The sequence below is a fragment of the Scomber japonicus genome, chromosome 19 (genome assembly GCF_027409825.1).
Source record: "Scomber japonicus isolate fScoJap1 chromosome 19, fScoJap1.pri, whole genome shotgun sequence".
In the NCBI taxonomy this organism is placed as follows: Eukaryota; Metazoa; Chordata; class Actinopteri; order Scombriformes; family Scombridae; genus Scomber; species Scomber japonicus.
Window position 1 is genome coordinate 13,930,335 of NC_070596.1, and position 26,354 is coordinate 13,956,688.

At 39.4% G+C, this 26,354-nt stretch overlaps 1 protein-coding gene across 1 annotated transcript in view; it reads left to right on the forward strand.

Annotated features, from left to right (window-relative positions):
- The first annotated feature begins 3,365 nt into the window (after window positions 1-3,365).
- strbp (spermatid perinuclear RNA binding protein) overlaps window positions 3,366-26,354 on the forward strand; it is a 46,709-nt gene continuing 23,720 nt past the window's right edge. The window contains exons 1-2 of the mRNA XM_053340211.1: window positions 3,366-3,436; window positions 20,108-20,284. Coding sequence (XP_053196186.1) covers window positions 20,282-20,284 — 3 coding nt within the window. The 5' untranslated portion in view covers window positions 3,366-3,436; window positions 20,108-20,281. The remainder of the gene's footprint in view (window positions 3,437-20,107; window positions 20,285-26,354) is intronic.

Here is a 26,354-nt window from a genome sequence, read left to right on the forward strand (position 1 = left end):
GAGCTTTTGTGGGACACTCCGCTGTCAAAAAGCTCCCTCACAGTCCAGTGTCTGTTGCTTTTATCCAGACTGGATATTAGAGGCCTCCCTGTCAGCACCAGTGTTTTTTTTCACATTGCTCTGTCACCACATCAAATGCTTCAATAAATTAAATGATGTATTTTTTTGCGGTAGAGAGCCTCATTTAGCCTTTTGTCTAGTAGCCAGCGGTGACTGCGCTTACACGTCATCATGATAATGCAGCGTTACTTGGATTAGTAATTGTAATATAATTACCTAAAACTACTCGTTACCTGGGAAAGTATTGATATTACTGTGCTGCACACTGTTCTCAGGCTTAGTAAAGGCACCTGCAGTCATGAAAACCCACACGTAAAAATCTGAAACTGTAAAGGTCGTAAAAATGTACCCCACAAATTTAAGGGCTGCACTGTCCTCAAAGGCACTGGGTGAGACTGTTGCTGTTAATTTGTGTGGAAATGAATAATAGTCGGGGTAGAGTCAGAGCTAGAGACTGGTTAGTGTCATTCATGGAGAAAGACAGAAAGTGCTCTGCCCTGTTTTCATCATAACGTGGGCTCGGGGAGGAGGAGGGGGAGGGGGAGGGGGGGGTCTCATGCAGCATATGGACCAGGGAGCTCAACCCTGCCTATGGGAGGTGTACAGATGGATAGACAAGAAAGCAGACTGACTGGTGAATGTGTTTTCATGCAGATTTCCATGTGGCATGTGCAAATGTGTGTTCACAGATGTGTGTGTTTTTTTGTTTTTTTTTGTAACGTGTCTCTTAGCCTCTCTGATTGAAAAATGACAATCACTGGCGTTGGCAGTCTGTGACTAACAAGCTCAATTTCTTACAGGTTGTCTTTCATGCTCTGAGTCAGGTTTTGATGACTTCTATTGTAGCATAAAATGATGTCTTTGTTTATGCCTCATTGCACCGTTGCTTCACAGTTTGACTCTTAGTTTCTTATTTCTCACTATCAGTAATGGTTTCCAAATGAGATGTGAAGGATCGGCAAATTGAATAATGCCGTCGACCGAGGGTTTATTTTCTTTGGTTTCAGCACGCTACCAAGAGCGTGTGTCAGTCACTGGAGACTGTCATCTAACAGAGTCAGAGTTCTGCAACAGCAGGGGAAAAAACACAAATCTGCGACTTGATGTTTTCTCCATCTTAAACTGATACACCACGCCCATTACAAGTGTGAAAAATTGCTTTACAAGCCTATCTACACATCATAATTTACCTCTGCTGAACATCTGCCAGATCTTCTGTGAAAAATCACCAGATAAATAGATTCTCTTTACTTAATATGCATGTCTCTAAATTCATGTCATTATAAATTGTTGTTTTTTCTTTTATCTGATTCATATTTCAATTACCTATTCAATATGCCACACAGGTTGTCATATTTGTAGTATGAAACTGTAATTAACATTCACATGTTTTAATGGTCAACCTTAATCAACCTTCTGTATGAAAGATTTGAACTGAAAGAGTTTTCTTGAATTAAAACACACAGAATAATATTTTACTTAAATATATTAGCATGAATACAAAGTGAAAGGGTTTATTTTAAGGAATAACGTTTATTTTATCTTGATAAGGTGATAAAGGTGCCATGTTTTACACTGCTCACCCTACAAGAAGACTGTGAGGTGTGTGTGAGGTTACGTACTCTACAGGAACATTTTGCGACTTATTGTGCATGTTTGCACAGACCGCAGTGTGCTTGTAGGTGTGATGTTTCTATTTGTGTGAGTATCTGTATGTCAAGAGTCCTGAATAGATTTACTTTCATGATGTGACTGAGAACCTGTTTGTCTTGTCAGGACCATGACTTAACACCCATTATCATAACCAACACCCACCTCAGTTATGCTCCATTATCCTAGGTGTGACCTTTTCTGCAAACAAACAGTGAATTCTGTACATTTGTTCTGCTTTGATTTTCTTGGCTGTGTAACTGTGTCTCATATTTGTGGGAGGGAGCAACGCCATCTCTTTGTTGTGACTGGTTTGTCTGGATTTTCACAGACAATCCTCTCTTCACCACGAGGAACATGTGATTACAGAGGGTTGTATTTTATGCGTTGTAACACATCGTGCAGTATAAGCTCTGGCAGGACTGCTGCTGTTTCACCGAGTCACATCTCCTAACTTCACTTATAAATTAGAAACAAAGCAGATAATGTAATATTTCCCAATAGTCAAGTAATCAGGCTTGTTCGTATTGATTTACAATAGTACAAATTAAATCCAGTAAGCTTAACTAATGACTCTAGCTGGTTCATCAATTGATGGTGCTTTAAGGTGTTCAAGCTAATAACTGAAAGAAGACAGTGGCTTAGCTATAAAAGCCACAACCTATTCACACTAATGTTAAAAGGACAAATTGTGTGTCACCAGGCAGCCAGTAGCTCTTAAAGGTTTTTAGTGCCATGTTCCCAATTGTGTTATAAGCTTTTTAAAGTGGTAAATGTAGATTGAAAAAGCTAATAGGCAGCTTCTCATATTCTCAAAGTCAGACTTGTCTCAGAGGAATAAATGACAGAACTTTGATTTAAATGATGTGATGCAGTGTAACATGGTTCATCCTGTTCCTTGTATTATGTTTGCATGCAAAGCAAGTATGGAAACAGAGATGCTGTTGGATGCACATATTTATGTAGCGACCCATATATGCAAATGGAGAAGGGAAAGGCAGGGTTTCAATTTTCTAGTCAGTGTTTTTAAAAAATAGTTTTTTTATGTCTTGATGTTGTCTTTTTGTATTTCTTTCCTTTGTTTCCTTTCTTTTTTTCTAGCCCTAGTTTCCCCATTTCCCCTCACTACTTTTCCAATGTCCTTCTAGTGATGTTTACAGGAAGGAGAGGAGGAAGTAATATAACAGTGTTGGTCTGCTGTGTCATAATTCAGACATTCATACTTCAAAGCAAAATAATTACTCTTATCGCACAGAGATTAAAGATTTACTTGCCAGAGTACCCAATGGAGGTTTAGTCTTCCAATGTCTCTCTCTCTCTCTCTCTCTCTCTCTCTCTCTCTCTCTCTCTCTCTCTCTCTCTCTCTCTCTCTCTCTCTCTCTCTCTCTCTGTTTCCCTAAAAACAGTTTCCTTATACATCTTAGTGCAGCGTGTACATGCATATTTATTTCTGTATTTTGTGCATGTGGAAATGCATGATAACTGTATACACAGTTTTTGCGCCTTGTTCTTTTTCTCTCTGTTTGATGTCAGCTAGTCAGCTTGTGACTTAAGCCGAATGTGATCCTTAAGCACTTTCCTACCGATGTTGACCGACCTTTGAACTTGTGTCTTCTCAGGTGTTGGACCCTGCCTGCCCTGAACTGCGCTGACTACAGGCCAGCAGACTGGCTGAAAGACACTGAAAAAGTAGCGGGCAGATACTCAGATAGGAGGACAGAGGGAGGTGAGTGAAATGAATAGTGGAAGCCATTTTTATCTCTATCTACATATCTCTGTGGAGTGTATCGCGTGCACTGTCTCGCTCTGCACATGAAGTGCTGCTGCAGACTTGGTGGTTTATTGTTTACAGAGCAGCCCAATCAGCCAGAAAAACGAGAGAAACCCTGTAGCACCGAGGTTAGTTCACACCCCTGCCACCCAACATATATTAACGCGCATTTTGAAGTATTGCAACAGAAATGATTGATGGAAACTGCAACATTCAAAAGAGTTTCTTTTAGTTTCACATAGAACGTTTATGCACTAAACACCTGTGTTGAATAACCTCTGACATAGTGAACATTCAGCTTACGACTGATCAGCTGTTTCTGCTGTCTGTGTCTTCCTGGATGTTCCCATTACATGCACAATCATGGCTCTTTCCTTTTTTTTCTTATTGATGGCCAAGGTGACTGGTGTTATTTCTAGTTCTTCTACTCTGTTTATTACAGCCCTGTGTAACGTAGCCTATACTGCCAGCTTCTTTGTGTAGCCTAGTTTATTTGTTGCAAACCAGATGATGGAAATACACCTAATTTGTGTTTTCTTTTTTGCAACATTTCAAAAGTTTGCTGATAGAAACACAGCTAGCGTGTTTGGCAGTGTGCATGTTATGGTTTCTGTTACATGTGAAAGGAGTCACGATTATCACTTTGAGGATGTTTATCGAAGTCAAAGGTTTTTTCACTGTGCAGTGTTAGGAACTCTTCCATATTATTGCTAGGTTTTCCCAAGAAAGTCATCAAGCAGGGGTAACTTTTCATGGTAAACTATTTGGAGTGTGACAGATGGGAGAGAAGTCAAATGTCAAGAGCTGTTTTCACACACACGGGTTGTTGCAAGTACTGGAAGCTTGTCTTTACCTACTCAGAAACAAGAATGCAATGCAGATTGCCTTTCATAAATGTAAACAACATACCATCGAGTTTCACTTGTTGACAGGATATTGTGGTCTATCTACCAGCTCATGCATGTATATGCCCACCTAGCCTATATATATGTATATGTATATATATATATATATATATACCTAATGTGTGTATACCTAAAGTCCTTCCTCCTGCTCCCTGTCTACTGTTCCGTATATTCACCAATGTATTTGTACATTTACTTCTTCATTAAGGCTGACATTATAAACTGATTTGACTAATTAGTTGATCTACAAAAAATGACTGGACAACAACTTTGATAAGGCTTTACTGCCAACCTCTTTTCATAATGTAAATTGAATGATTTGTGGACTGTTGCCTAAACAGCAGTTTATAGACTAAATGATGCATTTTTCAAACAATTATCACACGTGAATTAATAGTGGAAGTAATTACCATTTGCAGCCCTCCTATCCATGTTGCTCTCTTTTTTCAGTCTGCCCATCTATGCCTCCTTCTTGGTAACCGTTCAAATGTCTGTTTACATTCTCTCTATTCAGCCTACTTGTGTATCTCCATACCTCTCCTATGTCTGTGTGTCTGTCTCTGTCTACATATCTGCTCACAAAATCATATTCTTTAACCATTTAGTATTTCTTCACCTCATGGTCTGGTCCTCAGTTTTAAAACTGTGCTCTGAGGTTGCTTCACATTTTGGTGATTACAACTGGTCATCGGCCGTGGTCTTAGTGGTTGGTAAACTGCTTACTTATGTATGCAAAGTGGCTTTTATGCAGTTCACCCGGCGGTCTTCCCACTATCATCTCAGTGGGAGTGTTTTGGGGTCTGCGTGCGTGTGTTTATGTGTAAATAATTGATTGCTGTAGAGGTTTTAGTGGATCACTGGTGAGGCAGAACCAGGCAGAAAGAGCTGCTTCACTGCTCGGCTCCACAGTGAGCCCAGTGAGTCCCCCTGCAGTATGTTGTCTTGGTGGTTTGTTGGTGTCGAGTCAGTGAATTTTGGTTTGTATAAATGCTGTTACAATTTATGATTGAAATTAAATCCAGAGAAAATCAATTTGAATGTGTGGCCACTAATTGATGACACATGTGAAAAGCTGTTAATCATTCAAATAATTTATCAAGACAAAATACCACACACTCCAACTTCTAAAATGTGAGGATTGCTGCTATATCACCATAAACTGGGTTTTCTGGACAAAATAAGCAATTTGAAGACATCATCTTGAGCTCTGATAAATTGTGATGCATTTTTCACAATTAAAGTTATTAATTGAAATAAATCAATCAACTTAATTAACAATGACACTCATCTGTATTTGCACTGTTTTGTGTTTAACAGGTTCAGGGAAATAGTTCACCAGTGTTTTACAGTTACTCATACTGCATAGCTTTTATGTTTTTCCAGCAAGAAACATTTTCGCTTTCACACAGAACCACAGAAAGTGACATGTGCACACATTCAAACACACATACACACACATTAGCTGTGGAGATGATTCATTGTGTTCCCATGCTCGTACAGTACCGCTCTTTTTCACTTTTTTCATCTGCTGCCTCCTCCACTCTCATTTTGTCTGCTTGTTTTGTGCTTATTTCTTTATCTCCTGTGCCCTTCTATCACTTAATGTCTTCATAGCTCTCTGCTCTATTCTTGCCTCTTCTTCCTGTGTGTCATTCCTTCTTTCTTTCTTGCCCCTTAGCCGCAGTGTCCTTGAGAAAGCAGTGACTTTGCCGGTGAGCTCAGCAGAGCGCATCACTCTCTCTCTCGCTCTCTCTCTCTCTCTCTCTCTCTCTCTCTCTCTCTCTCTCTCTCTCTCTCACACTGACACTCACTCAACCCCCTTAACACACACACACACACACACACACACACACACACACACACACACACACACACACACACGGCAGGTCCATGACAACACTGTCAAGCAGAACCAACCCTTACAAGTCTCTTTCCTTTAGTTTCCATAAATAATTCATCACCAGTAACATTGGAGGTCCTTTATGCAAATATTGACAAACCAAGTCAAACAGAGAAAAATTGAGAGTTGTTTCCTGTGTTGAGCAAACACAACTTTAAAAAACATATAGCAAATCATCACCAAGCTGCTGATACAAACACAATAACAACAGTCTCTAACTCAGTTGGTTAAGAATAAGTAAAATCGAGTTATTGTAGTTATTAGTTACATGTTTTCCTTTATTGATGCTTGCGGCTGCTTGGCATTCAAATCCCATAATGACATGCTGAGCTAACATAAAAGATGTGTCAACTAGAAAGAAAAGCAATAATTCAGGGTTTCAGTTAAATTCACTTCCGTTCTCTTGTTTAGATAAAGAAAACCGGATTTTATACACAAATTAAATTACTTCCTCTCAAGGTTTGTTACCGAATTCTGACAAATTACCCTGAGGTGATATTGTGGTTAGCCTGTCAACATGGAAACGAGATACCAGTGTTCCTCATTAAAGGTGACCTCCACTAATCTTGGATCATGACACCCTATTGTTGCAGTTTTCCATGGCTTTTGAAATATAGATGGAGTCTGATTGTCTGGTTGTAAGATGAGATGTTATAGTCTCTTGATGTTGTTTGTTCTCATTGGTCTCTGTTTTCCATTGGAGTTCATAGAGTACGTACTGGGTCGCTGCCTTTTCCTGCCGCCTGGCATGTTTTCTATTGAAGATCAAGTGTCTTCTGGTTTGCCACTGTGCCATTTTTGGCAGATGTGTTTTTCTAATTGCATCCTGGATGTTTATCTTAGATGACAATAAGGGTGAGATGATATAGTACACTGATATGATGGTGCAATACAATCATTGACCTTCAATCTTTTAATTGTATTATCTACATTACATCTATATCCATTTGTCTACATTAAAACACTTGTGCTCTTCATGACAGTATCAATGGTGCCATGTTATCCCTGTCTCTCTCTCTCTCTCTCTCTCTCTCTCTCTCTCTCTCTCTCTCTCTCTCTCTCTCTCTCTCTCTCTCTCTCTCTCTCTCTCACATACACTCTTCCTTATGTTTGTCCTACATTCAGCTGAAAATGCTTCAGTAGTCATGGCGACCAATCCCATGGGGAAAAGTTGAGGCTGATTTCTGACTGTCCTTTTCCTCCTTTGTCTCATGCTTTGTTGCAATCTAATGCTTCCTTTGCACACCAGCACAAACATAAACATACTGCACACACACACACACATACACACACACAAGCATGACACTAGCATGTCAAAATCTAAAAGCAGAGTAGTGTTTTTGTGCCACAACATCGTTTTGGTTCCTCAGTCAAAAGTGACAGAAGAACCGAAACAGTATTTTGCTGAGAAGAATCACACCTACAGACAGTTAAGGAATATTTTGTTTTGCTTTTGTCCTTCTACTGTACAGTTTTCTTTCTTTCGTTCTTATTTTACGTGGTTTGTTCTTTGCTTGCTTTCTAGCTTGTTAATGACGGTGACTGTGGCAAATGGACCACTGGACATTAAACCGCCAAAATACAAAAGAGGCTGATAGAGACAGACTATTTGAAAAAGAAAGCATAATGTGATTACAGAGGGAGTTGTGAAATTGAAGAAGGGAGCCTTGTACTGATAGACACAATGACCTATCAGACCTCAATCATAAAAGGGTGTCATCTGTCTAACCTCACTTTTAATCTGACCTCGTGGTCTTTATTGTTTTACTACATCTTGTAATTAGGCCTTCCTAATTTGTATGATGGCAAACAGGAGAGTAAGTCTAAAATCACTGTAATTCCCCTTTAATCTTTTCCTCCCTCACTCTCCCTCCTTTTTAGCCTTTCACATCCTACCTTATGGCTCCATTATTCCTCTCTAAATCAGTCACAGCCTGTCATTCAACCCGTTTTACTATCTCATTCCTTGTCATCCTATTTTCTCTCTTATCTCACATCCTCCATACTCTCACACTCACACACACACACACACATATAATATTACACCTCTGTCCCTCTCCTCCTCACATACTGCAAATTATTCTGTTCTTCTACTCCCTTGTTTCTAACCTCCCTTCTGCTTTTCCTCCCTCTCCCCCACTCTACCACACAAGAAAAAAAAACGTCAATCCCGCCCCCTCCTCCCTCTCTCTCTGTCTCTCTCTCTCTCCCACTCTCTCTCCTCCTGTTCCTTCCTTTCTCCGTCTCGGTCCCTCCGTCTTCTCCCCAGAGTCGCAGAGACAGACAGGAAGGAAGTGTGTAATGAAACGGCCATATCGAGCACACTGCCCAAATTGACCTGGAATGAATGGAGTCTCTGATCAGCTCCTGCAGATGAAGAAGTAGTGGGTTCGGGAGAGAAACTGAGCCGACTGATGTAGCACACATTTTTATGAATGCTATCCAACAGAATGAATACACAACCACAACCATGACAGTGTGGTAATTCATTACCTACGTGCTTCATTTGAAACAATGTAGTTACAGTAGAGGAAAGCTCTTCCAGCATATTTTCCCTGAAATCAATAGTTGGCAAACTCCATGAATTTAGTCATTTCAGCTTAAAGAGGAAGCTATCTGCATTCAAGAGATTTTCTTTGCCGTTTGAACAGAGAAGAGAGAGGCAGACGGGCAACAGCTAAAGAGTAAAGAGAGTGAATATTAGAAAAACACCGGCAAACACGAAGAGACAGAAAGTCGCTGAAGCCGTTCAATGTCTACAAATGCCCGAAATGTAAGATCATAACATTGAGTCCATCGAGTAAAATTAATTTCTTAAAAATACTCTATCCATTGCTGTGATCTGGCTTTGTAACACATCACACTAATCTGCTCATCTGCCACCAGCAGCTACACCACTACTGTTATTAATGAAAATGGACAGAGATATAGAGAGAGAATGAGCAGCATCACCGGGATACCAAACAGCACATGTGTGCGCTTTCTAGCCTAGCTTTTGTGTGTTGTGGAGTAAAACCCATTAGGGAATTAGTCCACATCTGGACAACCCTAGCTGTGCTCATGCTCTCACAACTCCCACTACATACTGTATATGCTGCATAAGCACCAACTTCTGACCTCATTTTTTTTCTCCAAATAAATTTAGGGTCCTATTTCAATCTTTCTTTTTGGACAGTGACATCACCCCCCATCTTTGAAACAGGTGAATTTTGAACATGGACAGACAGCTGCTCTTAAATGCATGATAAAATGTTGTGACACATCTAGGAATATAAAATATTGATTGGTATTTCAAGTCATGGAGATATATCACCAATAGCAGATAATATCACCTTGCTAATAACCAACCAAGGACAGCTTACTGCTCAATAACAGCTTTTCAGCATATCAAGATTGTTTTTTCCAATGTCCTAGTGGAAAACCTTCACATACTGACCATCAATACACCTCAATTCAGATTTAGGTTAAAGGGGAAGGATGCTGTACATAAAATCCATCTTCCAATCTTATCTACCTTCTCTACTCAACACAGATCTATTTATCCCCACAGCAAGTTCATCTCTGCAGCTCCTAGAATTTTAAGCAATATGAGAAATACTCTCATATAACCATGCTTTGCTTTGTGTTGGTAACAGTCATTGTTATTTATTTGTTATAATTTAATCCATTTATTTCATTTGAATTTATAGTTTCAATAGGAAGCAGCAATGTACCATACGTTTTTTAAACTTTGATTTTGGCAGCTGACATTTATGTGAATGTGTTCATAAGCAACTACACACCGGACACACACACACAACAAGGTGGAAGTGTTACAGCTTTGTGTGTTGGCAAACATGAGCTTAGCAGTGAAGAGCCTTTCAAGCAGGATTAAACTACTAAGTGTCAAATGAACAGACAAGAAGGCCAAAGACCACTAGGATATCACTACACCACGACAATTAGTGTCTATGTACTATGTAAAATAGATACAAGGAAGTGTGCGGTTGGTTATTTTATGGAATGACAAAGGAGGAAATCAGCAGGAGTGCACACACACACACACACACACACACACACACACATATATACTGTACACACATTCACAAGTCTTCTCACAGACTCCGGACTGTGGAGCCTCGGCAGAGCCCTGGCAGGACCATCTGTTCCTGCTGAAATCAGCACAGCAGGAGCCTACCAGTGCACACACACACACACAAACACGTACACACACACATACACACACAAGCACACACAGCAGCATGCTTCAGTTCTGGCATAGTGATAGTCTATTTATTCCTCCACACTGACGCAGGACAGTACTCAACTGTGTGTGTGTGTGTGTGTGTGTGTGTGTGTGTGTGTGTGTGTGTAGCAGTTAAGTTTTCAGTTACAGTAAAAGTAAGGTAGCCCATGGAGATGTACTCTACCTGAGATGATTAATGCTAATTGTGCTAATTATAACTGGAATGATAGATAGATAGATAGATAGATAGATAGATAGATAGATAGATAGATAGATAGATAGATAGATGCACACATGCACTCAGTCACAAATACATTCATCTATCCTTGTTAGTCTGTGACCCCAAGTCTCTCTAGCCTGATCCTCTGTCAGCAAGAACTGCACACACATACAGCTTTCTCCATTTTAATAATCGACCGAGGGGAGTTACACTCTCTTGTCAATGGTATCTATTTCCCTCACAGAAGCAACATCAGCGATTTCTCTGCTTTCTGCCATCTCATCAGTACTCTGTCCTCTGACCTCCACTAGCCCACACCAGGACCCAGTCAAGACAGGACTACAGTGTGCTAGTTAAACACATACACAGGTTACCAGAGTATCATTCCTCAAAGTTAGGAGTGAATATATAGAAAAATGAACTGGGTTAGCAGAACTTGACCTTACCTTGTCATGCTGATAATATAAATCAGAATACCAATTGTAATCAATAAAACAAAGCAGGGTCATTTATCTTAATTTTTCCAATCTTGTTTCCAAGACATCAGTCCGTGTAGTACACAGTGTATATATAAAAGGTGTGTTTGGTACTTTTTCTTATTGTGGGTGTTACTGGCACACTTCTTTATTGCAGGTTCTGAAAAGAAGAAATTATGTAATTAAAGGTAATAGCCTTTGACTGTAGATCTCTATTATTGCAGCATGAGTGGACCTGTAGGGTTTAGTCATCACACCAGCCGTCTTTCTTTATTTTAAAAGAAAATATGAATGTAGAAAAAACTCCTTCATATTGTCAATTTTCATGGTTAGGTGTAAAGCAGATTAAAATGGTCATTAAAATGTAATAGTTCATCCACCCAAGGGTATGGATATTCTTAAAAGAAGAAAAGTAGGGCAACAGGCAATATTGAGATTTTGAATGATGGTGGAGTTAACACAAAATGTCTGGGGATCACCAATTATATTTATATCATGGTCCCCAATAATTTGGTGATGTGGACGATAAACTGAGGACTGAAAGAGAGCAGACCAGAGAAAATAGCACAAATCTAATTTGGTCACCAGAAAGGTGTGTGTGTGTAATTACTAAAATATTTCTTTTAAGATTCTATACATACAATAAAAACCTCAAGGGCTAAATGATAAACTAATGAGGACGACAAACAAAATTGAATGTGACAAACAAAATCAAATGTGATATGAGAAGAGAGTAGACAGCCTGAACAAGGATTTAATATAATACCAGCAAAACATAAGAGAAGTAAAGGAGCGAAGATAAATTTGGAACAGCCCAGGTGTATAAGGTGATTTCAGTTGGGAAATCAGTGTGTTAATGTGGATGAAATAATTGCTTTTGTGCAGTGCAGTGGAGTCAAATGTGTCCATTGTGATATTGAGATATTTTTGTTGACTTACTAATTATGATTATCTATCTATCTATTTCTATATTTGACATTTGTCTTTAGATTCTTGTATGTTTTGTGGCCCTAAAACATCCTCAGTTAGTAAATTAAATGTATCACTAAGTGCTTAAAATTACTACTATTGAATGTTATGTCAACTGTAAGGTAATACTACATGTCAACATTACAGCTGGTGTAATATTTCCATACACAAAAAAAATAGTTATGGAAATATTTTGCACAAAGTCATCCTAAGCAAAATGTACAAACAATAGTGGATATTGATTTAATATTATATATTTAGAAACTTTCACTTCAACTGCATCTGAGCAGAATATATTAAAAGTTAACTATACTGGAAGTAGAAGAACCACAGTCACATAAATATTTCATTAGAGTTGAATAGTATTTTTGGTTTTCTATCCTATTAGGCTCTGAATTGCATTCACCTCGACTCCCAGGTGTAAAACAGTTCCTGATTAAATGGCTGGAACCAAAACCAGCAGGACTTCTTGTTCCAAGGACTGGAATAGAGAGCCATAGTTTTAAATTAATCCGTAAAGTTTTAATGGGCCAATTCCTCACAGTATTTTCAGGCTTATGATTCGCAATTGTCCTGCCTGTTGTCACACCTGTTCATTATTCTCTATGCCAAGAGCTCAATATTAGCAGTGTTGTAGAGGAATAGAAAACAAAATACATAAATCTGTCATGGAGAAAATTAGAGGGAGACAAAAATATCTAGAGATGGGTGTAAATTATATACAGTGTGCACATACACCTCTTTTAGCTTTGAGAAAATGATGCATCTAAGAAGGAAAGGAAATGAGACCGTCAACAACATACCTACTATCCCCACTGTGACACACATACAATACCTGACATCATTTCCCTCGTGTCCTTTGTTCCGATGTCTCCTCAGGATGTGTTGAGCCTACTGCACTAATGAGACATAATGCAGATAATATCTACACATGCCACTTCCTCCTGATCATGTGAAAATGCATGAACACTGATGTGTGGGTTTACTATTGTGCAGCTGCTGTTTCTTGTACTTGAATAACAGGTTGCTTTTGTTATTTGTACAAAAGAAACCTGTTATTAAAATCCAGTCCCAAAATCTGTAAGACAGTTATGAACTTGCTTTTTCTTCTCTAACTGCCAAAGGGGCATCTCACTAGCCTGATATCATCTGACCTTCCTATTCTTTAAACCTATACTGACATGTTGTTGGTTTGTTCATGGAAACTGCTGGTAGTTTCATAAACTAAGGATTGGTTCCTCATATCTCATCTAAGTGGCACAACAGGTTCCACAATTGATGTAGTTCCATGTTTACAAAACGGCTAATCTGGTTTTTAAAGTCTTGTATTTCCTGATGCTACTCAAAAAGTTGTTTTTTGCTCACAGGTATTGATGTATTTTTATAGACCTAAAGGGTTTATGGATACAGTACATACTGTGCACTTCGCACTTGTGGCCAGAAGTATCAATTTGAGATCTAGCCCCTCTAATATTAAGGAGGTGTGTCAGATAGAGCCCCTGTCACTGCTACTATCTAGATATTCCTCCCATAAGCGTAATTTCCACAAATCGGGAGGCGATCAGAATACATGGTCTCCTCTGTCATTTGGGTCAGTAACTTCACAGTGAGCTACAGAAAAAAAAACAACAATACACTCAGTCAGCAAGTGGCTCTCTCCAGCATGTCTCTCCACTCTTCGAATTGAAATACAGGTTCTTCATTCTGCTGCAGGCCATGCTGACTGCAGCCTCCACAGGGGTGCCATTCAACCTTTTTTCAGATCTGGATAAATGGTCTCCACATGGATACCAAATGGCACAGGAACAGGAGGGTCAGGATGTCTACCCTTTGCCTCGGGGGCCTTGAAACAATGAGGGCAGTGCATATACCCAACATTTTCCCTTAGAAGTGACTCTCTTCCTCTGTTTGTCTCTCATGTCTTCCTAACTCAAGAGTTTTGGTAGACTTAAGCATCCAATTCATCCAATCCTGATGGTCTGGCTATTTTCACACCCTTGTTACTTTTATCATCTTATTATATCTTTAACTTTTCTCTTGTCTGCATCAGTCTTCGTTTCCTTAATTTTAGAAAAGGTATGTGAGCAAAACACAACAGCATGTTAATCTCTTTCTTATCTAGAAAGACATGTAGGTTCTTATCTGAGAAAGAAATGTTTGTTTATCTCAGGAGAGGAAATAAGTTCTTATGGAAAGGAAAAGCCTTCACAACATAAAGAAGTATAACATATAAATCATCAGAAAAAGCCCTACAGTTGGTGGGTGCCTTTGCTAATCTCCATGTGACATTTTTTTATATTTTGTAAAGGTCAAAGGTCATAATTATTGTCAGCAAAACTGTGAGCGATTCTCTTCACACAGTGACTCTTGTGGCAATTAAGAAGACCCTCAACTGAACTTCATTCAGCTCATATCAGACACACATTATTCCTACTTCTGTTTTAGTTAGCCGTGTTTACTGTCTAATCAGTCTATTATACTGGACACGGGGGTATTACAATTGTTCTCTTGGCTGCAAGAAAAAAAAGGATCAAAGGAAAGAGAGAGAGACGTGGAAATGGAAGACAGATGAGGAAATGAGATGATGTTAGTTTGGAGGGGAGACGGGACATGAATAGCAAAGAGGGAAGTTTGCCAGAGAAACAGGGACATGGGGGAGAAATATATGAGAATTTGCAGCAAATCTTGATTTTTATCAAAATTCAGACATGCATTTTTATATTATCAAGAGGAACAGTTGCTGCTCTTCTTTTAATGTCCCCTTTGAACAGTTGAGCTTCTCTCTGCTATTTCCTCTGCAGTAAATCGGTCAAAAAAAAATTAACATTTCCATCTTTCTCCCTCTATATCTGTCCCCAGCTGCTGCCTCTCTCTTCCTGTAACACTGTCTATTCCCATCACTGTATCTTTCAGACTACTCGTCTCCCCGTCAGTTTGTGTCTCTCTTGCTTCCTCTTCCGGTAAAGAAACAGCAGAGTAAACAGACATCACAGTCAGCTAACATCTGTTTACACAATGCATGGGTCTTCACTACAGAGGTGGTTATAGAGAAGTGAATGAGAGCGTGATTCTGCATCCATTCTGTTTATCGTGCGCCACCTGGTTCCTAAGAGTTTCATTGTCTGTGTGTGCATGTTTGTCCAACTCATTACTGCACACTTTTGCAGATGTTTTCCCAGATGCAAACATTATGGCACCAATAACCCTGGAGCCACAGACACTGACACACACACACACACACGCACACACACACAAATAGTCACACAAGTCCATATTGATATAACATACAGTCTGCCTACACACTGAAATAGCCTTTCAGGTATATAATGAATGTTTGAACATGATGGGTCAGAAATAGCGTTGGTAAGCTAAGCATTCATAAGGCCAAAAATAATTTTACTAGGAATAGCCAGGTGAGAGAAAAATCAACAGTCCTGCTCTAACCTCAGAATAACACACCAGGTTTAACCACCAGAAATATCACCCATATATACACCTGCTCGCTTCTTTGCAAAAGATTAGATTCATTTCTCCACTCGAGCACACAGAAATGCCTCTACAGTTGTCGGTTCAGAGGAAAAAGGAGGATGACAGCAGAGCAAGAGCTGGAACTACAGTAATACACAAATGTGTAAGTAAATTACACGTCTTTTAAGCCTATTACAGCCATAGCTATTTAGAGTAGATATAAAATAAACAGATTGATGAGAGCTTGTATAAAGTAAATCAGTATTGTGTCTGGAGACAGTATTCCAAAACAGTGTCAAAAGGCTTTTTCCTGAAACAGGGCCCAAAGCTTTCTCCATTACAAAAACATTTTATAACAGATCATTAGTTTTCCAGTTCTCTTAAACTCCCTAGAATAAAAAACGATACTCATTTTTTTGTTTTATAATTTATAATTTTATAAAATGCCAGTAAATTTTGGTTGTGGCTGTAAAGTTGGGGTTTCTCCTCCAGAGATTCTGGCATGTAACCTGCTAACTAGAGGTCCTTTCAGTGCTTAAATAATGACAGCCCATCTTGAATTTTGGAATCCTGCTGGCACTTGATAGATGAAATATTTCACCTCTAACTGCGCCGCTGTGATTTGACATTATTGAGTCAACAGCATTTTGTGGAGTTCAAAAGCAGAATTATCCAAAAAGTCTGATAATCTGATTTCAGTATTAAGCAGATAATCTAAATTCTAAAAGGGAATACATTGTGAAAAGCAGCTCCGCCAACACTAATTAGCACTCTCTCTTTTTCTCTGGCTTTTGTCAATCCTCTGTCTCCCTTCGCTCTGTCTCTTGCACTGCTCATCTTATTTGATGGTTATCAGATGAGAAAGGTGTAAATTGCTGCTCAGAGCCATCTCAGCAAATTCTCCAACGCTGGTATCTCTCCTTCATCTTTCAATCAGTTCCCATCCCTCGTTTATTATCCTCTGCCTGATTCCTTTCATCTCTGTAGGGAAAACAGGATGTAATCACCAACTCTTGGCGCTGTGAGGACACAGCACAGGTGTGTGTGTGTTTTCTCTTATGCATAAACTTCTTGCAGAAATATATTCAATAACTACGACACCAAATTGAGGTGAAGAAGACGGGGCCTCTGCGCATGCCTGTGTGTGTGCCATGTGCAAAATCTGTGCATGTGTGTGTGCACATGCTAATGTCCATGAGCCACCACCAGCGTTAATGAGGAAGGGCTCTGCCAGCTTTTCCCCTATTTTCTTCTCTCTTTCTCTGGAGAAAAACACACAATCACATATTAATGACTCACCAGGATGGTGTGAATTAGACAGAAGAAGGAAAATGGATTCTGGATAGTGGTGGGAGGTATACGAAAAGGCGATGGATGAGCGTGGATGCAGAGAGAAATGTAATAATTGGTCAGGATGAGCCCACAGAAGAGAAAGCCTCTGGAGGATTTATGAATAAACAGACAGATACAGTATGAACAGTCAACACACAGCAACGCATGTGAAAACAAAGTCCCCTCAAACACCCTCAGTCTCAGTGGAGACAGTGAAGGTGGGTTCACTGTAGGCCACATATTGTTGTTTTGAAGATTCAGGGCTTCATTTAAACTTTGACTCAAACAGCACGCTCCCTCTGTTTTTGTCTTTTTATATTTTGAAACCATAATATATGACTGTATTTTTCTACATTTGATTTAGATTAAAGATGAAAAGGAGAGTGGCATGTGAGAGAAACAAAGGGGGAGAATGGGTGTTGTTGTTTGTCACTGAATTGCTCTGATAATGAGAATCGAATGGAGGCTGGCACGTTGGTATTATCCTTCTTGGCAGGGTGTTTGTGTCTACGCGCATGCACTCTAATCATGTGCATACAATCCTAAGTGGCCAAGCCATGTTGGAAGAGAGCTTACCCCCCCCGCCCCCCTTCCCTTCCCGCAAGGAGTGTTGGCTATAATGTAACTGGCAAAACACAAGTGCACCGACACAGACGCTGTCGCTGCCAGGTGTGTAGAGGAGGTAATTGTCAGTGTTGCAGGCCAGCGGCTAGGGGCTTAGAGAGGGAGAGCTTGAGAGAAAATGAGGAGCAGCCTCTGGTGGAGTTTGTTTGCCTGAGGGGCCAGCTCAATATCTGGCGTTGTTGTTTATCCGATTCCCCTCTGCCCCCTCGCACCACTTTGTATTCTTCTTATAACTTCACCCTTTGCCTCTTTCGCCCCGCTCCCCTTGTCCTACTTGCTCTCGTTCATGTTCATTTCCAATTCTCTCCATTTTTCTCTCTTCTCTCCAACTGCTCGCTACTTCTCTCCTTCTCTCCGCTCTCCGTCTCTTATTCTCGTTCTCCCCCGGATCCCAGTAAGCTTTAACTGAGAGGCTGGAGCATCATCACAGTTTAATCCACCAGCAGGTCTACTCCTGGAAAGACTAACAATCACATGTGTGTTTATCTTCTTTGTCCTCTGACAGCATCCAGATAGAGCCATGGATATAATGTCAAGACAAGGAGATAGTCTGCACATTATAGAGTACATAAAATAGACATTTACCAGTGATAGTTCTGTGTGGGAAGGCAATAAGTAACATCACAGAGATAAAATCTGGTGTCTGTGGTGGACTTCAATAGATTAATGTGTACTCACCTGGATTGTGCCCGATTAATGTCAGTATTTGGTTTGCAAATTACAGTGAAATCCAGTCATTAGACTGGCATCAAAAGTCAGATTTACTCATAATTTTAGTCAAATCTAGTCATTAAAAACATTTGATATGTTCTATCTTGCTGAAGTCATTTTTTAATACACAAAAACAAAAAAATGAAATATCAGTATATTTTTCTTACCATGGCCCATTCTTGTCATCATTATATTTCAGTTTTACGTAGATCACATTTTGTCTTGATTTTTTTTTTCCAACTGTAATAGAAAGTCAATCAGTTTTGTGTTTTATTTTTGTCATTATGTTTCGTTCATCATGGAAAAAGGCTTGTGAAATAATATATTTTTGTCCTTGTCAATGGAACTAACAGACATACTTGTACATACACATACACACACACATACACACACACACACACACACACACATACACACACACACACACACACACATACACACACACACACACACACACACACACACACACACACACACACACAGATATACACAGCTCTATAAATGTCTTTGCTCTGGTTTGAGTGTGACCAGATGTGTCTGTGTACTGTCAGTGGGGATACTGTTGACATTTCATGTTGTGAATAGGAACGTTGTGTATCTGTTCACCTCAACATACTCCGCACTGATAAAACTAGCCTATGTTTTCATAGCAACACCATGTGTTTGATTTACATCGCAGAGTCCTGAGAGCCAAAGATAAAAGTCACAATGGACTAAAACTTTTTTTTTGTAAAATCATCATAAGATATATGGTTTATTAGGTGATTAGGGTTTCATAGGGTTATGTTCTGTTTTTATAGAGCCTCTACATCTTTTTTTAAGTATTCAAAAAACATTTAATCACTGTTATCTCCGGTTTTTTTTTCCACTGAAAGGAATAAAAGACAGGAAATGATAAGGTCTCACATTGTGTTGGAGGGAGCACTTTGTAGCCCAGTGGTCCTTTGCTCACTTGTCACTAAACATTGTCATTTGTTTCCTGTCTGTCCCCCTCTCGAGTGATCATCATGGGGTGAATTGGAAGTGCTTTACAGAAAAACACTGTGTTTTAGAGTAACACAAAAATCCCATAGTATTTATTTTCCACACAATTTCATCATTATTTTCTCTGCAGAGGGGGATTGGAAATGTCACTGCACATTCGAGATTCTACAGATATGGATTCACTTTGAGGCTTACTATGACAGCGTTCTCCTTTAAACAAATGAAATGCAGTTCACATGTAGTCTGCCAACTAGTTTGCATCCATGTGTGTGTGTGTGTGTGTGTGTTTGTGTGAGAGAGAGAGAGCAGAGGAAGGTGTGTTAGGCTTGGGTGTGTAACCCAGTGTATGAAAACAAGTACATGTTTGTATTACATCCCCCTCGCTCAGATCCCTGCCAGCTCATGAAAAATGAATGAAGGCCTGTGTGTGTGTGTGTGTCTGTGTGTGTGTCTGTGTTTGTGTGTCTGTATGTGTGTGTCCCCACATGTCTATCTCCACATGGGTTGATAAGCCATTCTGTTAGATCTTTTGCTCAAGGACGGGTACTGCACCCCTGCTGAGAAAAATTGTGTGTGTGTCAAAGTTGAGTGTTACAAGGGCAAATGAAGGAATGGATTGAATTGACTTCTACAAGGTTAAACAGATAAAGGTTGAGTGTATTTTTTTTAATTGTACATTTCTTCACTTTTGTGTTTTTTATTTGGTAAAGAAGAAGCAACAATTTCGTTTTTTCCCATGACACCTCTCTCCATTATTGATGAGACACTAATCTCTTCTTATTTGTGACTCCCTGCGTTTCTCCATCTCTTAGAAATACAACCTCTCGTAGAGCGGTGGCCAGAGTGACAGAAGCACATGAGGAGCAGAAAAGGTGTGACAGCAACATCCTGACCGGTAACCTTGCTTCTGCACCACACCACACGCCCAGCGAATCAAGAGGCGGGTGTCAGAAGGAAGGAAAAGTGCAACCACTCCTCCTGCAGGCATGGTAAGATACACTCATATATACACTCTGCACTGTGGGTTCTGTTCTGTGTGTGTGTGCGTGTGCTTGTGTTTAGTTGTGCAGGTGAATGCCAGTGGATTATCCACATCAGAGCAAAGGAAACAGTATCCAGACTGGAGGGTGTAAGAGTTCAATCTGATAACTATTTCTAGACATAGCAACAGAGTGCTTGTGCAAGATATGAGCGACAAATATCTGTTGCATGCAGGAGTGTATGCCTTTGTGTTTTGGGGAGTAGAGAGGGTGATGAGTGCTACTGTATAAGCAATATACATGGTCATTGGAAAAAAAGAGAAGGAAAAGACAGAAGAATGAAGGAGACAGAGGAGCTTAAGAATATGATGAACAATTGATAGGTAACAAAGGAAGACTATAACATTGAGGGTGATGGTGTAAGTAAGAGAGTGATAAAGGAAAAAATGGAAAATTAGTGTGATTACTACTGGTTGCTCATGAGGTTTTCTACCCATAGTTGGAGAACTAGTAATGGACTGACTAGTTATATCCATCCTGTATTTATTTGTTGATGTTAAATAAGGACAGGTGATTAATTTTCAGTGGTCACTGTTGAATAATCACTAATGCTAAATGAGTGTAGAAATGAGGTTCGCTCCTTACGTAACAGCGCAAGAGGCGTGTCACGGTTGGAAGATGATGGGGTGAAAAGAACTACTGTGTTTAGGAGGAGGAGAGGACGGCTGAAAAGATCAAAGAGAGCAGTGGAAGGAGAGACTGAGAAGTGGGGGCAGATAAGACCGTAAAAACATAAATGATGGACAGAAACATGAGAGACGAAAAGCAGAAAGGATACGGAAAGCAAAAAGAGAAGTTTAGAGCGGAGAAATGAAGGAGAGAAGAGAGGTTGAGAGCAGAGAGAGGAAGAGAGAGAGAGAGAGAGAGAGTGAGGAAAAGAAACGAGGGATTGATTAATGGTCTTGGCCTGTGACAGTGGGAGCTTTTCCCCAAGGGGGGAGCAGTGCAGAAGATGAATTATTAAAAACTAGAACAAGAGGATGAAAGAGGAAAAATGAGTAAAAAAAGGAGGGGAATGGGATAAGAGTGGTTGGTAGGGGATGGGTGAAGGAGAGGAGAGGAGAAAGAAAAGGGGGGATGGGAAGAGGAAATTCAATGTTTGAGATGAATTGAAAGAGAAAGAGATGTTGCTGAAGGTGCTGAGGTTGGACATTGCAGAAGAGGGCACATGGTTTGAGCTCATAAATAACCAAGGGTAATGAGACTAGTGCATGCGTGTGTGTGTGTTTGTGTGTTTGTGTTTGTGTGTGTGTGTGTCTATAGGTTGCAAACACAGTGCTGTGATTAGTCTTGAGTTATGGTGATGCAGCAAATCCTGTGGGTGACCTTGGTGAGGGTGTCACCACGTAAACCGCACAATACACCAAACAGCTTCTTTATCGACTTTTCTCTGAGCTTTCTGAATTTAATGAATACACATGCACCGCAGTATTTGTCTACATCCTCATTCCCTCTTTTTTCACGCACACACATACACGCACTCTTGGTTGATTATATTGTATCTGTCTAGTGTGTTGTATAGCTTGGTCCTTGTGCATGTCATCATTAGTTCACTCCTCAATTTCTGGAGGAGGCTTTGCGGGACTTGCTAAGCGGAAACTTTTAGCATTTTTTGTGGTTTCAGCTCTACTTCTTAGACTGAATGTGAAACACTCATCTTTACACTGTCTTTATTCTACAGTTATTAAAAGACTTAATTAATTGCCTTAAAAAACTAAAGCTTTTCATTACAGGTCCTTTTAATTTGATACTAATTTGTGTAATTTGCAGATATTTAACAAATAATGTTTAGGAATTAGAAAATTAGGGAGGGAAAGTGTTTAGTTGGCTATTCAATATATTCAGATTGACGCATAGTTGTACATTTGTAAAATAAATGAAATTATTAATTAATTAATTATTTTATTAATTAACGTAAATTACATTGTTAAATACTTTTTGACTGACAAAAGAATTCTCAGTTTCCAGTTTGTAGTTTTGTATGACAAATGTTATATTAGCATATTGTATTGTTTCTTAATGAAAAACTATATCAGTAGCACTTTACAGATATGTTGATATGTGACACAGAGAGCAAAACACTGAAAATTAAGTATTGAATTTAAATGATCAATAATTCAATAACAAATAAACTAAGTGGACAGTTTAACACTTTTTTCTCATAATTTGTACCAAATGTTTTGCAAAATTTCCAGCAAGCTAGCTTTTAAATACCTGGAAATTATACAGAAATGTCCTTGGAAATTTGTATAAAATTAAAAAACCTGTAAAAGAAAGCATTTTGTTGAAACAGTAAAACACTTTTATTAGAACATTTTCATTTTCTTCCATATACACCATTATATGTTTATTTGAGTGTATTCTGGTATTTCCCTCATGTACACATGCCCTGTTCAATACTGTAATAGTATGCACAGTGACAGTGCGAAGTCAGCTCATCTGCTTTTAGCAGTCCAATCGTAATATTTTATAGGCACACCATAAACCTTTTAAACTACGCTGACACATTACTGGAAGCACAGGAAGCAGATAAATGAAATCTCAATCTTTAGTGCAAAGTACGCTGGGTAATGTTTTTTGGGAGGCCATCTTTTAAGCTTAATTGATTACAGCAGATGTTTAATGAAATAACACAGAAGGGTAGTAGATAGTGATATTGATGAGCTGTTTTCTATTGCCTGGTATTATATTCTTTTAGTTTTCCATGTATCACATTTTTATCCCGTCTTTATCAGGACAGTTAAGAAGTCCTGTGTTGTTTTGCTGCCAGATCTCTGTCATGAAAGCGATTTAGCTCACATATTTAATGTATGTGGACCCTGCTATCCTGTCCATGTGTGTGTGACTGTGCACATGTGGTAATTTGAAAGACAGTGAGAGCGAGAGAGCACAATAAAACTGGATGGTGGAGTATGGCAGGCCAGCCTGCCAAGCAGAGCGCAGATAAATCACAGGATGAATTTTTAATGCAATCTCCCTGAGGCTGCTGGATGTTACAGAGAAGACACTGGGTTATTTTTTGTTTTTTTTTCAGCGTTGCTCATCCCTTCACTCCCAACCAATTTTTGATGTTTTTGAAACGTTCTTTTCTCCTTCAACTCCTCTCGGTTTTATGTTGGTCTAAAGAGATGTGACGTTTTTTTCAAACACCGCTGAGAGAAAGAGTTTGTCTGCGGTATGCATGGGTAGCGATTTGTTTTTCTGGATTTTACTATGAGGTTATATTGGCTTGTGTTGTCACCCTCAGTGTAAACAGGTCTCTGTTTTTACTGTAGCTGGCTGAAAATATAAAAATTCAGTTTGTCTTTACCTCCCTGCATCTCCTCAGCTGTCGATCTCTCAGCTTTCGTCACGCTTGTTTGCTTACTTTCAAAGGCTTTTCCCACTCCTCCATCTCATCTCTTGTTCTTTCTTGCCAATATCCAGGAGTGTGTTCTGTCAGCATGCACTTTGGGCACATGACTTATTAAGAATAAGAGCACACAAACACCTCGTCACACTGCCTACACATGCAGGCACACACACACACAGTACAATGGTCTTAAATGCTGCTCTAAAAATAAAAGGTAATAGAGAGATTTTAACAAAGATACACATATCAAGTGTCTCTCCAATCACAGCTTATATTGTTCCAGTGAGGCTTGTCCTTGGCATCGGGTCGTGTAATTTATAGTAGATGGTTACAGAGAGACAGGATGAGACAGGAAGAGCCTGAAAGAGACAGGCGGCAACAGAGAGGAAAGACATTTGATTCTGCTGCTTCTAAAGTGAAGTAGCCGCTACTGACAGGCTGCGTGTCTAAACCACAGCACCTTGAACTGAAATGGTTTTCCTGCAGGGCATTAAGGACAGAATGGGGTGTGATGGGTGGAAGTGATGGAAGTAATGGATGTGTGTGTTTGTGCAAGATTGTGTGTGTAATTGATTGTATTGGGTTTTACGTGCACATGTCATTGAGCATTTTCATGTTTAGAGCTTGTATTAACATATTTGTAGGATTTTTGCATGCGTACATGTGCAGCGTTTTCTTTTGCTGGTGTGCATGTGCACAGTAGTTTAGTACACAGCGAGTTGTAAAAGCTGTTTAATGTGGTTATGTAACATAGACCTGCCAGCCAGTTGGCCTCACTGGAGCGTGAAATGGAGTGTAATTGGGTAGTGTGTGGTCTAAAAGCACTATGCAACAAAGGCATATGAAGGTATATTCACATACATATGCAGAGCGCATGTTCGTTGTATGTGTGCTGCTGCGTTTTTTTCTGATTCCTTTCTAGGTTTGAAGAATGTCAGACAAGAATGCTTTTTTCCCCCTCTTATTAGATTTTGTATGTCTCCTGTTAAATTTATGCTAAGTTTACCATCTGACCTGGAATGAACTTAGGAAGGAAAAAGTAGAGATAAAACAGCCTAGTAGGAGGTTGATGTTAAAAATGTTTTATTTATCTTGCTTTAAAGCAATTATGTCTATTTTTGCCCACATATTAAAGGATAATTCTGTTGTTATTTTAGTGTTCAATGAATGAGTATTACACTCACCAAGTTAATTGATGCTATCTTGGCACCCAGCTGTAAAGTAGCCTGACAGGCTTAAAAACATCAGACGATCATAGAGGTTTTAAACAAACCCTCAGGTTAGCCAGATTTATTTGGGAGATTATTAATGACATTTGTGCTTACTTTAACATTCACCACTGAATAAATTGCTTTAGGTGATCTGACTAAACTGTTGGCTTGTTTACAACTTCTCTGATCGATCGCGTTTCCTGCCTTGGCAAACTTAGCAGTGTCGATGCTGGGGTATTTAAAAACTAGATCTTTGTGTTCTTTATTAAATTCAGAGCCATAACTTTGGTCATAACAGCCATAACACTTCTAAGCATCAACTTTAGGTCAGATTTTTGAAACAGTATTGTACTGTGTTGGTGACACCGGGGGTTGTTGCAGACATCTTAATAGAGATCCTTTATGACTTAACCATCAGTTACACTCACAAATGCCCCCTTGGACAGTGAGAACATATTGTGTGAACGACCTGCGGGTTGTGTGTCCGTCAGGGTGAACTCAAGGATGACCACATTAGTCTCCAACAGATTGAGTGTGTGTGTGTGTGGGAGTTTTTCATTGATGGTGTGCCAGACCACTGTGCCATTATTTTGCTAGAAGATAACAGTAATCAGGATGTGAAGAGGGTACGAGAGTGACTTAAGGTGCTTCAACACGGAGCACTTACAGCATCAAATGGGTAGCACTAATACACACATAGTGATGTATTTTTCATTGTCAGTAATTTATTGAGCTGTTTTTAAAGACTACTTTAACCAACCTGTGAACCTGGACTGAGTAGGGAATCCCACTGAAGAATATTTTTATGTTTTCTCCTTAATTAATTTGCAGCAAGAAGTATTGATTGTTTTCATTTCATTTCAAGAGGGGTTTGATTTTTTTTTTACGGTAACCATTAATTTTATTTTCAGCCTTTTTCTATTCTCCTATCCTGGGTCTTGTCTAAATGTCTGCAACATTATCTGGTCACACGCTAGCCTCGGGAGTCGATTCCTGTCAGTGAGTCCTCCTTAACTGGTCTGATTTACATGGAGATCAGAGTGACCAGGCAGCAACTCCCCCATGGTCGAGTAATACCGACACACACGTGTGATACAGACAGTCTCCTCTCAGTGTGGTTTATAGCTGCAGTAGCTCCCATTAGCAACGGCTCATAAAAGTTGCGACTGTTGGTGTGTTAAACACTGCTTGATACAATGATACACAAATACACATATGATATATTCAAGTCCCCCTCTACTACAGTTTTTCTTGTTTCTTCAAATGAATGTTGAAGTGTCACTGTACAGAGTTTGACACCAGGCTGTTGTGGTTGTGATATCACAACTAGTTCTGAAGCCATTTCCTGTTTAGTGTGAAGACGAAACTTGAACTTGGACTTCATCGTGAAGTAGGAGACATTTTTTGTCAAGAGATGATCAAACTGAATTGACTTTTTTGTTTGTTTGTGGGTAAT